The sequence below is a fragment of the Callorhinus ursinus genome, unplaced genomic scaffold (genome assembly GCF_003265705.2).
Source record: "Callorhinus ursinus isolate GAN/ISIS: 27379988/994484 unplaced genomic scaffold, GSC_fseal_2.0 scaffold16, whole genome shotgun sequence".
Lineage (NCBI taxonomy): Eukaryota > Metazoa > Chordata > Mammalia > Carnivora > Otariidae > Callorhinus > Callorhinus ursinus.
The window spans coordinates 15,366,766-15,378,969 of record NW_027397078.1 but is presented as its reverse complement, the minus strand read 5'-3'; the positions used below and the strand labels follow the sequence as shown (position 1 = coordinate 15,378,969).

Here is a 12,204-nt window from a genome sequence, read left to right as displayed (position 1 = left end):
GTGTTTTATTCTCCGGCCCTTATCTCAAATGCAATTTAAATTCTAATCTAATCCTTAATTCTAATCTCAGTGAGTTCACTTGTTTAGAACATTATCTCCAGAGACTAGTACAGTACCTGACATGAAGGAGGCTCTCTCTCTCTCTCTCTCTCTCTCTCTCTCTATATATATATATATATATATATATTAGCTGCATGAATGAATAACAAACTGTTCTTTCTTTAAACAATGATCACCCAAACCCAATACAATACAAACTTTACAGAGTCACTTCTTTTGATACTTTTAGTTCTGGGTTTCTTTTGAGAGCAACTCTGCTTCCAGACATTTAAAGTAAAACACTGCAAAATCCACAGGCTTGAGTGAACTGAATTCTGTGATAATACTTGGTGCTCTCTGACATAGCCCATTAGAGATGGGGTGTGTACACCTAATCCAAAGGAATCCTCTAGCTCTTCAGCAGCTGTTCACATGGCTCCTGACCTGCCCTTCAGGCTCTACTAAATCAGGATTCCCCAGCTGTCTGAGCTTCCAGTAAGCTCTTTTAGTTAACCAGCTACAGCCAACATTGCTTCTATCTAGTTGCACTCTGTAGAGTCAGATTTTCCCTTTTCCTTCCAAGTTATTTCCCAATATACAGGAGCCATTGGGATTCACAGATAATTTTATCAGTTCCTCGGCCATTTTGATAACATTATTTCTAATCCCGCCCTCCTTGAGCATCAGTAGAAAAAGGAATTACTCAACCTGCCTTTGGTGAAATACGTGGGCAGTTCTGATTCTGTGATTGTTCTCTTTCGCATTTCTTTAGTGTGACCTCACACGGTTTCCAAGTCTAAAAATCTGTACTCCTAACAGTGTGCTGACTCCCATGCCCTTTAACTCAGCACTTAGCTCAGGCGAAGGTAGTACTGCAGCTGTAATCTGATAAAGGATCAGACAAGTTGTGTGCAAATACAGATGGGTGCCAAGAATGAGCAAAACGCCACTGATGTTTATGCCCTTTTATAGTCCTGATTCAATGACAGTCTTAGCCAGAAACAGAGCGGGAGGGGGGGACAGCAATTTAAAACAAAACAAAGCAAAAATCAAGGAGAGGGTGAAAACACTGAAAGGGCAACTCCTTTATTTGCCCATAATTGGACATAAGATGAGACTACTACAATGCTAAATGTGCTCAATTAATACCGGTCTTTCTAAAACATCAATTGTTTCATAGTGGTAGAGATAAAGTACATTTAAAAGTTGGAAGTAAACTGGCCAAATACTATACACCATGTTGGAATATGTAAATTCCTTGCTTGTTGCAATGCCTGTGAATGGGTTGAATATTTATTAAATACAAGCTAAAAGCATGACAATTCAAACATCTATTTTTTTTCAAACATCAATTTTTCTCAAGCTTCTTTAAAATCATGTTAACCCTGTTCAAAACCCATTTAAATGTCAACATTCTGACTTTATTACACGGATAAGCATTAACTTTCCTGATGCACTTTAATACTCCGCCTATTCATTACAACAACCAAATTATATACTAAGACAAATAAATTAATAAACTAAAAGAAGTAAAAATAGAAGCAAAGCTCTTCCTCAGATCCTGGTACTTGAACAGTAACGTAAGACTGAATCTTTTTAACCAGCCTTCGATATACTTCAGATGTCAAACATCAATTTTCCAACATCTTTTCCTTAAAATTATATGGAATTATATTATTTCCTGAAAATTATATGGAATCGAAATATTGAATTAAGAGTTCTGGAAGAGCCATTTACGAACAACAAGAACAACAGCAGCATCAACGATTTACCAGCAGAGCAAAGAAATGACAGTTCCCTTCCAGTTAAAGGATAATTGTCAATTCGCCCCCACCTTCCATTACTGAAGAATGGCATGCATAATGACAAAGCCAAAGTGAGGCACTGAGGCAGAAGGCAAAAGATAATAAAGGAGACAGGGAAGAAATTGATTTCCAAACTCAATCCAGACTGCTAGGAACACTTTTTTCTCAGGGCTTAATATCATTACATATACTATGCAAAATCCCTCTGGGGACAGTAAGACCCTGAGAACATTGCCCTGTGGGTTCTTTCACCTATTAAAATTCCCAGGTGTTCTGAATACATGCTATCAGAATAACATCAGATGGAGCAAAGAGTTGAATAGACATTGTTTTTTAAAAGGGCCGCCTCAGGGGAGGGCTTGAGCGGTGCCAGGGGGAGTATTGCCTTTTGCTTTTGTTAATGGGCATGTGGTAGAGGTTGTGTAGTCTTCAGATTAGGACTCTTTTAAGCATGAGCAAGCAGGGCCATTTTCCTCTCTTCATTCTCATTCTGCCTGCTGCCTGTAAGAACTGTGGCTGAGAAAGTTAAGACACCCGTGAACACCAGAGCCAAGGTTTTTGCGCTTCCCCCCCCCCCCCCCCCGCCCCGCCCGCCCCATATTCAGGACAGTCATCTTGAATGGAGAAAGAGAAAGACCATGTTGTCCCTGAGAGTTACTGTTTCTGGATCTCTGGAGGAGACCTCTGGTTTAAAAAAAGGTACATGCAAAATTATATTATGCTGTGAGATATGGGAAAAATAAGCTTTTTACACTACAGATTTCAGGAAAAAAAGTAAACCAAATCATGTTAGTTGTTACCCCTCAAATGATCGTTTGCCTATGAGCGATTCACAAAGAGCAGGGTCACTGTCCCCTTCAAGACAGGATGTGAGAATCTCTAAAAGACACCTTCACTTTTAATATTAACTAGAGGGAGCTTGAAATTTTACAAAGATAAAGATTTGAAGAAAAATTCCACACGTGACATCCATAGACAAACCCTCTCCAAAGTGACAAAATAATAAACTACCCAACACTGCCAACGGAACTTTCGTATCTGTATGCAAATTAAACTTCTGAACTCCAAATCCGTGTTATGAATATTACTCTGTCAATATCGGAGAGAGTGAAACCCCAAGAAGTTTAACTAACAGATATTTTTAAATGAGGAGAAAGGTGAAGACTGCAAGATGTTTGCTTGTTTGTTTGTGTTCCGAAGCTCAGTCTGCTGCACGGAGCATACTCCCCAAAGAGAAATATTTCCATGCAATTCTGCTATGGAACTTGGTTGCATTTAATAATAATAATAATAATAATAATAATAATAATAATAATAAAGTCTCTTCATTTCCCATACTGCAGCCCATGACCCTCCCAGCAAAATGTTCCAATATGAGCCAAGTGCCTTGACAACAGAACACAAATCTCCTAGGATGATAGCAGGACTTTGTGAGAAAGAAAACCATCGCCTCCTTCTGAATCCAATCAAAATCTGAATGTGCTATAGAAAAATAAACCAAGGTCATCATTATTCTTCTCATTGTGATTTGGCTTGCCTTCAAATTACATACCCTGTATATCTGAAATAGCTGCACCGCCTCCATTAACTGAGTTTGACATCATTTTAATCAATGTATCTTTTCAGAATGAAAGGCAAAAATGTCAAATTCCTACCATTATGCATTCTTTTAACTCTGTAATCTGCATTAAATAAAAGCCTGTCTTTGAGAAATAACATATGCTTAAAGAAATATAACTAGCATCAATTTCATCTTAAAATGTAACTGGGTAAATATTCAACAACACATCCCTTCATACGGAGGTGATTTCCCATGAAATCACTTTTAAAGTTGAGGACTTTGAAAGTTTAAGCCTTGAGGCCCATCACCTACACTGGTTCCTCCCAAGGCCCTACCTCATTGTATGTTCATGATTTCGTATTATTTTTCTTAAAAGACTCCCCTCCCTCAAATTGTATAATCCCAGGCCCTGTAAAATCTTGGTCTGCTCCTTCCTTCATGGTTTGTTATGTTTTGTTGGACAGAGGACATACATTAGTCTTATTTGTCCATTTCTTAAAAAATGATGTATGTCTAAAATAGAAAATCAAAGACATGAACAGAAAATTATCTTCAAAGAAAGCTTAATTTCCAGTGAATTGTCAATGGCTCTGTGATTTAAATGTGTCTTCATGTATTTATATAAACAGATACACTCACATCAAAATACCATGTTTCCTGTATTTGCAGTGGAAGAAAGAATAGTTTAATAAAAAATATGATAAATCATTTTTAATAAGTTAGGGGAATATTACAGTAGAAGGTGGAAGGGGAAGCAGAGTTTGGGAAATCACTTTGCTTTTTTCTTGTGATAAAGCCATGATGAAAGATAATAAAACAAAATTTTTAAAAACCCTGACTTTTCTAAGACAACAAAGATTTAAATCTCTTTTATTAAACCACACAAGTGGTTAAGAACTTGACAATTTGTTTCTCATGTAACAAATGACTTGGACTACAAGGATTTCAAATGAATACTTCAGAACCAAAGAGGAAGCTGTATTAATATCTCTGTCCAAATTATGAATTTATATCTCAGTACTCTCTAGCTGGAGTAGTATCAACCAACACATTTTTTTCCCCTTAAATAACATAGATTTGCACAAAACACTTGGCAATCTTTAAGTTTACAGTAACTACTACATGACATTCTCTACTGCATTTTCCATAATGTTATGCCACGTAAGAGATAGAGAAAACTTCTTATTCAATTAAAAAATATATTATCCTCTTAGATCAGCAATCTCTTTTTCAGAGTTAAGATGCCCTTAGAAGACTCTGTAAATGAAATCATTCTAAATGGTGATTTTATTAGAACTCAAGATAATTTCTATCATTTAGAAAATTCCAACGAAATGTATATTTGCAATAAATTATTTGAGTGACTCTTTGCAATGCAATTTTTGAGCAATTCTAAAAGTAAACAATCTTTATGCTAACACAGAGATCTTCTGGCAACTACTTTCATTAAAAACCACCCACGTGTACTCTTTTACGTTTTTTCAAACTAAGGCAATTAAAAAAAAAAAAACACCTCATTCCAATGTCAATACATTCAAACAGAAGTATGTCAGCTGGCAAAAGTTAATGTAGAATATAACCCTGTGAATATCTTCATATTCTCTTAACAAACCCACTGTCATGCAGCTTAAAGTTTCACCTGATAGCTTTAAAATGTGCCTTAATAAAGTCCTACAGAGCTTGTCCCAGAAAGGTTAGCTTTCTTTAAATTCTAATGAAGAATTTGAAGTTATTTGAATATCTATGACAAAGCAGAGAGTAGGTTTGCCTTGCTTCATTCTTATTTTTTGAATTGCGTCTTTGCTGTTTTTTCTTTATCACTCTCTACACTGGTTTCTGGTGTGAATTTTGTAAGTATAAAAATGGATCAATCAATATGCATACATTGCAAAGAATATACGTTGTTGTATTTTTGTAACATTAGTAAATGGGATGGTTTTTCAACCAGAAAGCAATTCTGGTGCTCACCTAATAAATTTGTAAAATAAGGAAATTTCATTAAACATGTTTTACTATAAACTCTGGTAGCATCTAATGTGAATCAGTAAGTGCACAATGTTCATTTTTTTCTTTTCTTTCTTTCTTTCTTTTTTTTGGCACAGAGGCCAGAGTTGTATTGTGACCTTCTTACCAGAAGTTTTGAAGAATTACTTATTTGGAGAGACTTACTTTCTTCACTGTTAATTATAGGCATCACCATCATATCTGTTTCAGAATGGCTATAATCCACCAGTCAAAGGCAGGGGATGAGAGGGACAAGGTAATCGCCTCTGTCCATCTCTTTGGGACGCACTGTACTCTTCATATATTATTTTTATACATTATTTTTACTACTGTGCCAGAGTCAATTTCTCAGTTTTTCATTAGTCATCATGACTTTCTTAAAATAAACAAAATAGATGCACTTCATGTAAAAGCCAAACAAAAAAGCTTTACTGAAAACCTAGGTCATACGAGACATGAAACAACACAGTGAGCCTACTGTGAAATGATCAGAAGTCCCTCTTGCTTTTATGTTGTGTTCTCAACAAAAGTGTCTGGTCATTTGCCAGCAGAGATCATATCACTATTTGAAAGAATTTTCATGATATGCTACAGAAAAGAACACTCAAAATACTAAGTATGAGACAAGGACTTTTAAATTAAATATTTATCATACTTTTCTCCACCTCCATTTATCCATCACAATTCATTCTGTTTTTTAACTTTTTCACCCCCGAGATGTGCCAGATAGAATTTTTCTAACCTTGAGATCTCCACACATCATTCCACTACTGCAATTAGTTCATTGAGAATATATAGCAGGTCACCGCCCCACATGCAACCATTACTGAAGAGAGGATCAAATAATCAAGATAACAACTCAGATACACAAACGACTTCAGAGCAATTAAAATAGTTTGTTACAAATATTTGAGGCCAGTTATGCATATTCTATTACCTTAGTGGTTTCTTAAAAAAGATCTCCTTGATTATATTTGTAAAGAAAAAACTTTAAACTCTACCTCATTTCTACTGAAAAGTTTTCCCAATGAGAAACATGTACACCTGCACATATATGTGTACAGGAAATTTAAGATAACATTTATTCTTATTCACAAACTACTATAATAATTTAAAATCAATCTGCCTAATCAACGAGCTCTCCACAAACTGAAACTTATGCCACGGTAAAAATATTCTTAGTGACTTTGTACTTACAACAGTCCTCTACTTCTTCCCACCAAAGCATTTGGGGAAAAAAAAAGTCTATATCAAGACAGCAGGAAAAGTTTTGGTAAATTTTCTTCCAACTTCAGTGCTCCAATAGGTTTAGGAATGATGAGAAATCAAACCAACTTCAGCAGCCTTTTAAAAAAGAACACTTCAGTATTTCCTATTCGTTTTTCTCTGAAGTTAATTGCCTCCAAGATCTGAGTCCTGTAAGGGGAAAGTGAGTGATCCCAACACTGAGTGAGTCAACATAGTAAATGATGCCAGGATTCTGTAGAGGCCCCTGGATATTTCAAATTCCAGGACCTGCGCAGAAGCAAGTGACCCGCCTTTTCTCTCAAGTTGGTTTCCCATAATAGGACTGCCCATGGCCACTACATATAAGGTTGTTCTTCCAGCATGGCAAGCCCTGTGAAGTCAAATAATGTTCAACTGTGTTCTGATTAATGCCCAAACCAGAATAGCACAGTGGACATAGTACTTGCTCTCACAGGCTTCCAACATGAAAACTCCTCAGTATACAAAACAACAGTACTTTCTGTGACTTCTATGCACATTTCTAAAATAACAGAGCAGAAAATCCTAATCCAGAATAGACTCTGAAATGCCTTTCCTTTTTTACCCTCTCAACAACACTAAAAATTTCACTCTACTGAACAAAAAGAAATGCCCAGAATAATCTCTGCACTCGTTATGTATCCCCTGTCTACCAACCTTAATTTCTACCCTGGGGATCTTATCAAAAGTCATGTATTGATGATGCCAACAGTCTGATTAAGAAAAGCAACAGCAGAATATAGCAGCTGAGCTCTGAAGGCAGACTGTGTATAGCTCTCAGGGGACAAGTCTTCTGCTAAAATAAAGAGAGTACTCTTATAATTGAATGAAGAAATCTTCCGTAAATGCTACATTTCCATAGCACCTTATGAGAAAATTTTACTAAAATCACGATTTCTTTGGTGGCAATTATTAAAATACCACTCTCTTGGACATTGAGTTAATTACTAATTATTTAATGACTCTCAAAAGTTTTTTGTATTAAGTGAACACACTTGTAATATGTTATTCGGCATGTTTGTAAACCATTCTTTGCCAACAGAAGGCTTCTTTATCACATTTTTAACACAGCAGATGAGCCCAATATTTGAAAGAAACATTGGTTTAACTTTTTAGAGGGATATTCCTTTTGCAATAATAATCTGTGCTGGGGCGCCTGGGTGGCTCAGTTGTTAAGCATCTGCCTTCCGCTCAGGTCATGATCCCAGGGTCCTGGGATCGAGCCCTGCCTCAGGCTCCCCGCTCTGTGGGGGGCCTGCTTCTCCCTCTCCCGCTCCCTCTGCTTATTTTCCCTCTCTCACTGTGTCTCTGTCAAATAAATACAATCTTTAAAAAATAATAATAATCTGTGCTAAAATTATTTGAGTGTTTTTATAATACCATTTGTTGAAGTGACAGACTTATTTTTCAATGTCAGGCATTCAACTGCTTGGCACAGAAATAAATTATAGATAAAAATAGAAAAAAACTGGCATATTGAATCAGAGTATAATGTTTACCTTAATCATTATACATTTCATATTTTAGAATCACCATTCCCCCCCAACAAAAACTATATGAATTAAAGCATAAGGCTTAATTTGTAGATAATTGTATTTAAAGTACTATTATCCAAAACAGATTTAAAATGTTCTCCGTAAGTCATCTCATTTCCTCTTCTTAGCATGGTCATCTAAGTATGCCTATAAGCAACAATTTCATAAAACAAAATCAAAAAGTGGTTTTTGACCAACATGCATCCAAGTCTGCATGTTAGCACGTGTTTTCCTGTGCTCTAGGGTGTAATATCGCCCCAAATTAAGTTCCTTTACACCCTGTACTGTGAGTTTTCTATAGCTATAAACCCACATTTAAGCCAAGGCACATGCACAGTTCATCAGTGATTTGTGAAGTGTGGTCCATGAAGCATCAGCAACATATGGAAAGTTTCTGGAAAAGACCTGAAAATAAGAAACTCTCTGGGAATAGGACCTAGTGCTCTATGTTTTACAGGTGACTCTGATGCATAGCCAATTTTGAAAAACCACCAAGTGTATGTTTCTAAAAACAACTATGGCTTCCAATATACCAAAATCTTGTCTTGGTTCACATCCAGTGCACCAGAAAGGGATAGATTTAAATGCTCTCAGGTACATCTTAATGGTCTCTTAGCCTTAGTCACCAATCCGAATTTACTGGGCCCCTGTAATAAATTCTCCATCAATGTGGAATACATACACTTCTCTTAACGTTGTATAATCTAGGCAAGAAGAAATACTTGAAAAAGTGAGAGGTACATAAAATAAAATTTAGCACAAACCCAGTGAATTCTAACTCAGATCTTATCCTATCTTCCTGTGGTCCTTAGTCACTTACCTCTCTCATTAAGTCCTCACAATAACCACGGTGCTGAGGTCTTACGAGCCCCACTATAAAGATGACTGGTCAAAGCAATTTACTCAAATCCCCAGTGTTAATAATTGGCAGAGCAGAGCTTTTTAAAATTTAACTTTCTGTTTTGAGATAATTACATATTCACAAAAAGGGTGTGAGGAGAGTAAAGAGGGGTCCCATATACTCTTCATTCAGTGTCCTCAGTTACATTTAAGCGAACTATTATGCAATTTCAAAACCAGCAAAATGACATCGATACAATGTGTATATATCTCTGCCATTTTATAATACTGTAGACTTGGGTAACCGCATCTCAATCACAATATAGAACCTGCAGAATCATTCCCTTTCACAAAGATCTTCCTTCTCCTCTCCCTTCAGAGTCATACCAACCATCACTCCCCAGACTCTGTGCCCCACAGCCCGGCACCTGCTAATTTGGTCTCCATCACCATATCATTTCAAGAATGTTAGAAAAATGGAATCATTCGGTATGTGATCCTTTGGTATTAGCTTTTTTCACTTGGCATAATGTCCTAGAGATCCATTCAAGTTGTTATCTGCCTCAGTAGCTTGCTTACTTTTATTGTGAGTAGTATTCCATGTTAATTGTGTACTATGGTTTGTGTAGTCATTCATTTACTGTAGGACATTGTGGCTATTTTTGGTTTGGGGTTACTACAAATAAAGCTGTAAAACAGTCATGCACATATTTTTCATTTATCTGGGATTAATGCCCAGGAGTAAAGTTGTTGGTCCATATGGTAAATGTATGTTTACTTTTTTAAAGAAACTACCAAAATACTCTCTGGAGGGTCTGTACCATTTTATGTACCTGCCAGCAATGTGAGTGACCCAGGGTCTCTGTATCCTCTGTAGCATTTGGTATTGTCAATTTTAGTTTTTTTCAGTGTTAAGCATGTAGAGATATACCATGGTGGTTTTAACTTGAATTGCCCGAATGGTTTATGACATCGAACATCCTTTCTCATGCTTGTTTGCCATCTGAACAGACTCTTCAGTGAAATGGCCGTTCATGTCTTCTGCTCATTTTGCAATTGAATACCTTCCATTTTAAATATTAATTTTTGTGTGTTCTTTATATATTCTAGATATGAGTCCTTCATTAGATATGTGCTTTGCAAATTGTTTCTCCCAGTTTGCGGCTTGTCTTTTCATCATAACAGTGAAATTCCAAAACAAAAATGTTTTTTCTCAAGTCCAATTTATAGAATTTATTGAATTTTTTTCTTTTATGGATGGTACTTTTGGTGTCAAGTCTACAAACTTTTACAAAGCCATGATTCCTTGTCTCCTGTTTTTTTTCCTAAATTTTTAATCATTTCATACTTACATTTAAATCTACGATTGGGTTTGCTTTTGTATGAGGTGTGGGGTTTACGTAGATTTCCTTTTTCTTACAGATTTCCAATTGCTCCAACAGCATTTTTTGAAAAGACTATGCTTCTTCCACTGAATAACTTTTGTACCTTTGTCAAAAACCAATTGGGCATATTTGTGGGGATCTACCTCTGGGATCTCACTTCTGTCCTATTGACTTGTGTGCCTAGTTCTCTGCCAATATCACACTGCCTTAGTTACTCTGGCAACATAACATGCCCAAGCATTAGAGTTGTTCCTTCCACTTTATTATTCTTTTCCAAAATCATTTTAGAAATTCTAGGTCCTGTGTCTTAACTTACAAAGTTTAGAATAAGCTTATCTACAAATAGGTCTACAGATCGGATTAAAAAATATCTTTCTGGTATTTTGATAGGAATTGCATTAAATAGATCAATTTGAGGAGAAATGACATTTTAACTATGTTGAGTCTTTTAATCCATTAACAGCATATACTTTTTTTTTTTAGAAGATTTTATTTATTTGACAGAGAGAGAGAGAAAGAATATACAAGTAGGCAGAGCAGCAGGAGGAGGGAGAGGGAGAAGCAGGCTCCCCACAGAGCAGGGAGCCTGACATCGAGCTCCATTCCAGGACCCTGGGATCATGAGCTGAGCCCAAGGCAGAGGTTTAACCCACTGAGATACCCAGGCGCCCCTTTAACAGCATATACTTCTAATATTTAGGTCATCTTTATTTTATATCATCATATTGTGCTTTCTAACAGTGCTTTGTATTGTGATTGGTTTTTTTCTCATTTCTAATATGCCTATGATGGTATTAATGTTATATATGCAGTTGCACAAAGAAAGGGGGAAAAGCATAGGCTGCCAAATGACAGTTTGCAGAAAGGACATTAAAAAATAAATGTATGGGGCGCCTGGGTGGCTCAGTGGGTTAAGCGACTGCCTTCGGCTCAGGTCATGATCCTGGAGTCCCGGGATCGAGTCCCGCATCGGGCTCCCTGCTCAGCAGGGAGTCTGCTTCTCCCTCGGACCCTCTTCCCTCTCGTGCTATCTCTCATTCTCTCTCTCTCAAATAAATAAATAAAATCTTTAAAAAAATAAATAAATGTATGTAACTAAATATGCACTATACATGTACGCTTTGAAAATAATTTTAAATGATAAGGTTATAATGGTTACACAGGAACTCCTGAGACTTTACTTTTGCAAGAATACAAAGCTTATTTTTATTACAGTGAAGGCTTGCATCAGCATGTTTTTTACTTAGTTTCTTTAGCCTATGGATATAAGATGCATGTTATAAAAAATGAAGACTAGTCCTTGCTTATATTCTAATATCAACCAGTAATTCCTATATCCTAAGATGATTGGAATATTAATTAGAAAAGACTGATTATGGTAAACCTCCAACGGACAAGAAAGGAATTCTTAAGAAACCAAAAACCCTAACAGCAGTATTTTATATAAACTGGGAGGGGTCTGAGTCATTTTCTCCACTGATTCAATTCTTTAACATAATTTTAAGCACTACGATTAAATAGGCATCACAGGATAAATAAGCTAGGAAAAAACAGGCTTAGTAGCTAAGATATTTAAATAAAGCTCACAAATTTATTGATCTGGAAAAAATAATTTCTGGGCCACTTCTGCTTCTCTTCCCTACAGTGATCCATACTGGCTGAAATGCTACAAATTCTATTAAGACATGTATTTCTTAGGTGTTTAAAAAAATCTCTTTAGATAAATCCAATGGAGAAATGTACTAGTTATGGGTAGTTTATTAACAATG

The 12,204-nt window shown here is 36.2% G+C and overlaps 1 protein-coding gene across 2 annotated transcripts in view; it reads right to left on the bottom strand.

Moving 5' to 3' along the window:
• Positions 1–12,204, bottom strand: part of DMD (dystrophin) — a 2,222,747-nt gene that overhangs the window by 2,098,108 nt on the left and 112,435 nt on the right. Inside the window, exon 1 of one of the 2 annotated variants that reach the window (XM_025857655.2) lies at positions 6,607–6,847. The exons of the other annotated variant lie outside the window; for it this stretch is intronic. Within the exon in view, the coding sequence (XP_025713440.2) occupies positions 6,607–6,637 (31 nt within the window). The 5' untranslated portion in view covers positions 6,638–6,847. Of the gene's footprint in view, positions 1–6,606; positions 6,848–12,204 lie in introns of those variants that run through there. 2 annotated transcript variants of the gene reach the window in all.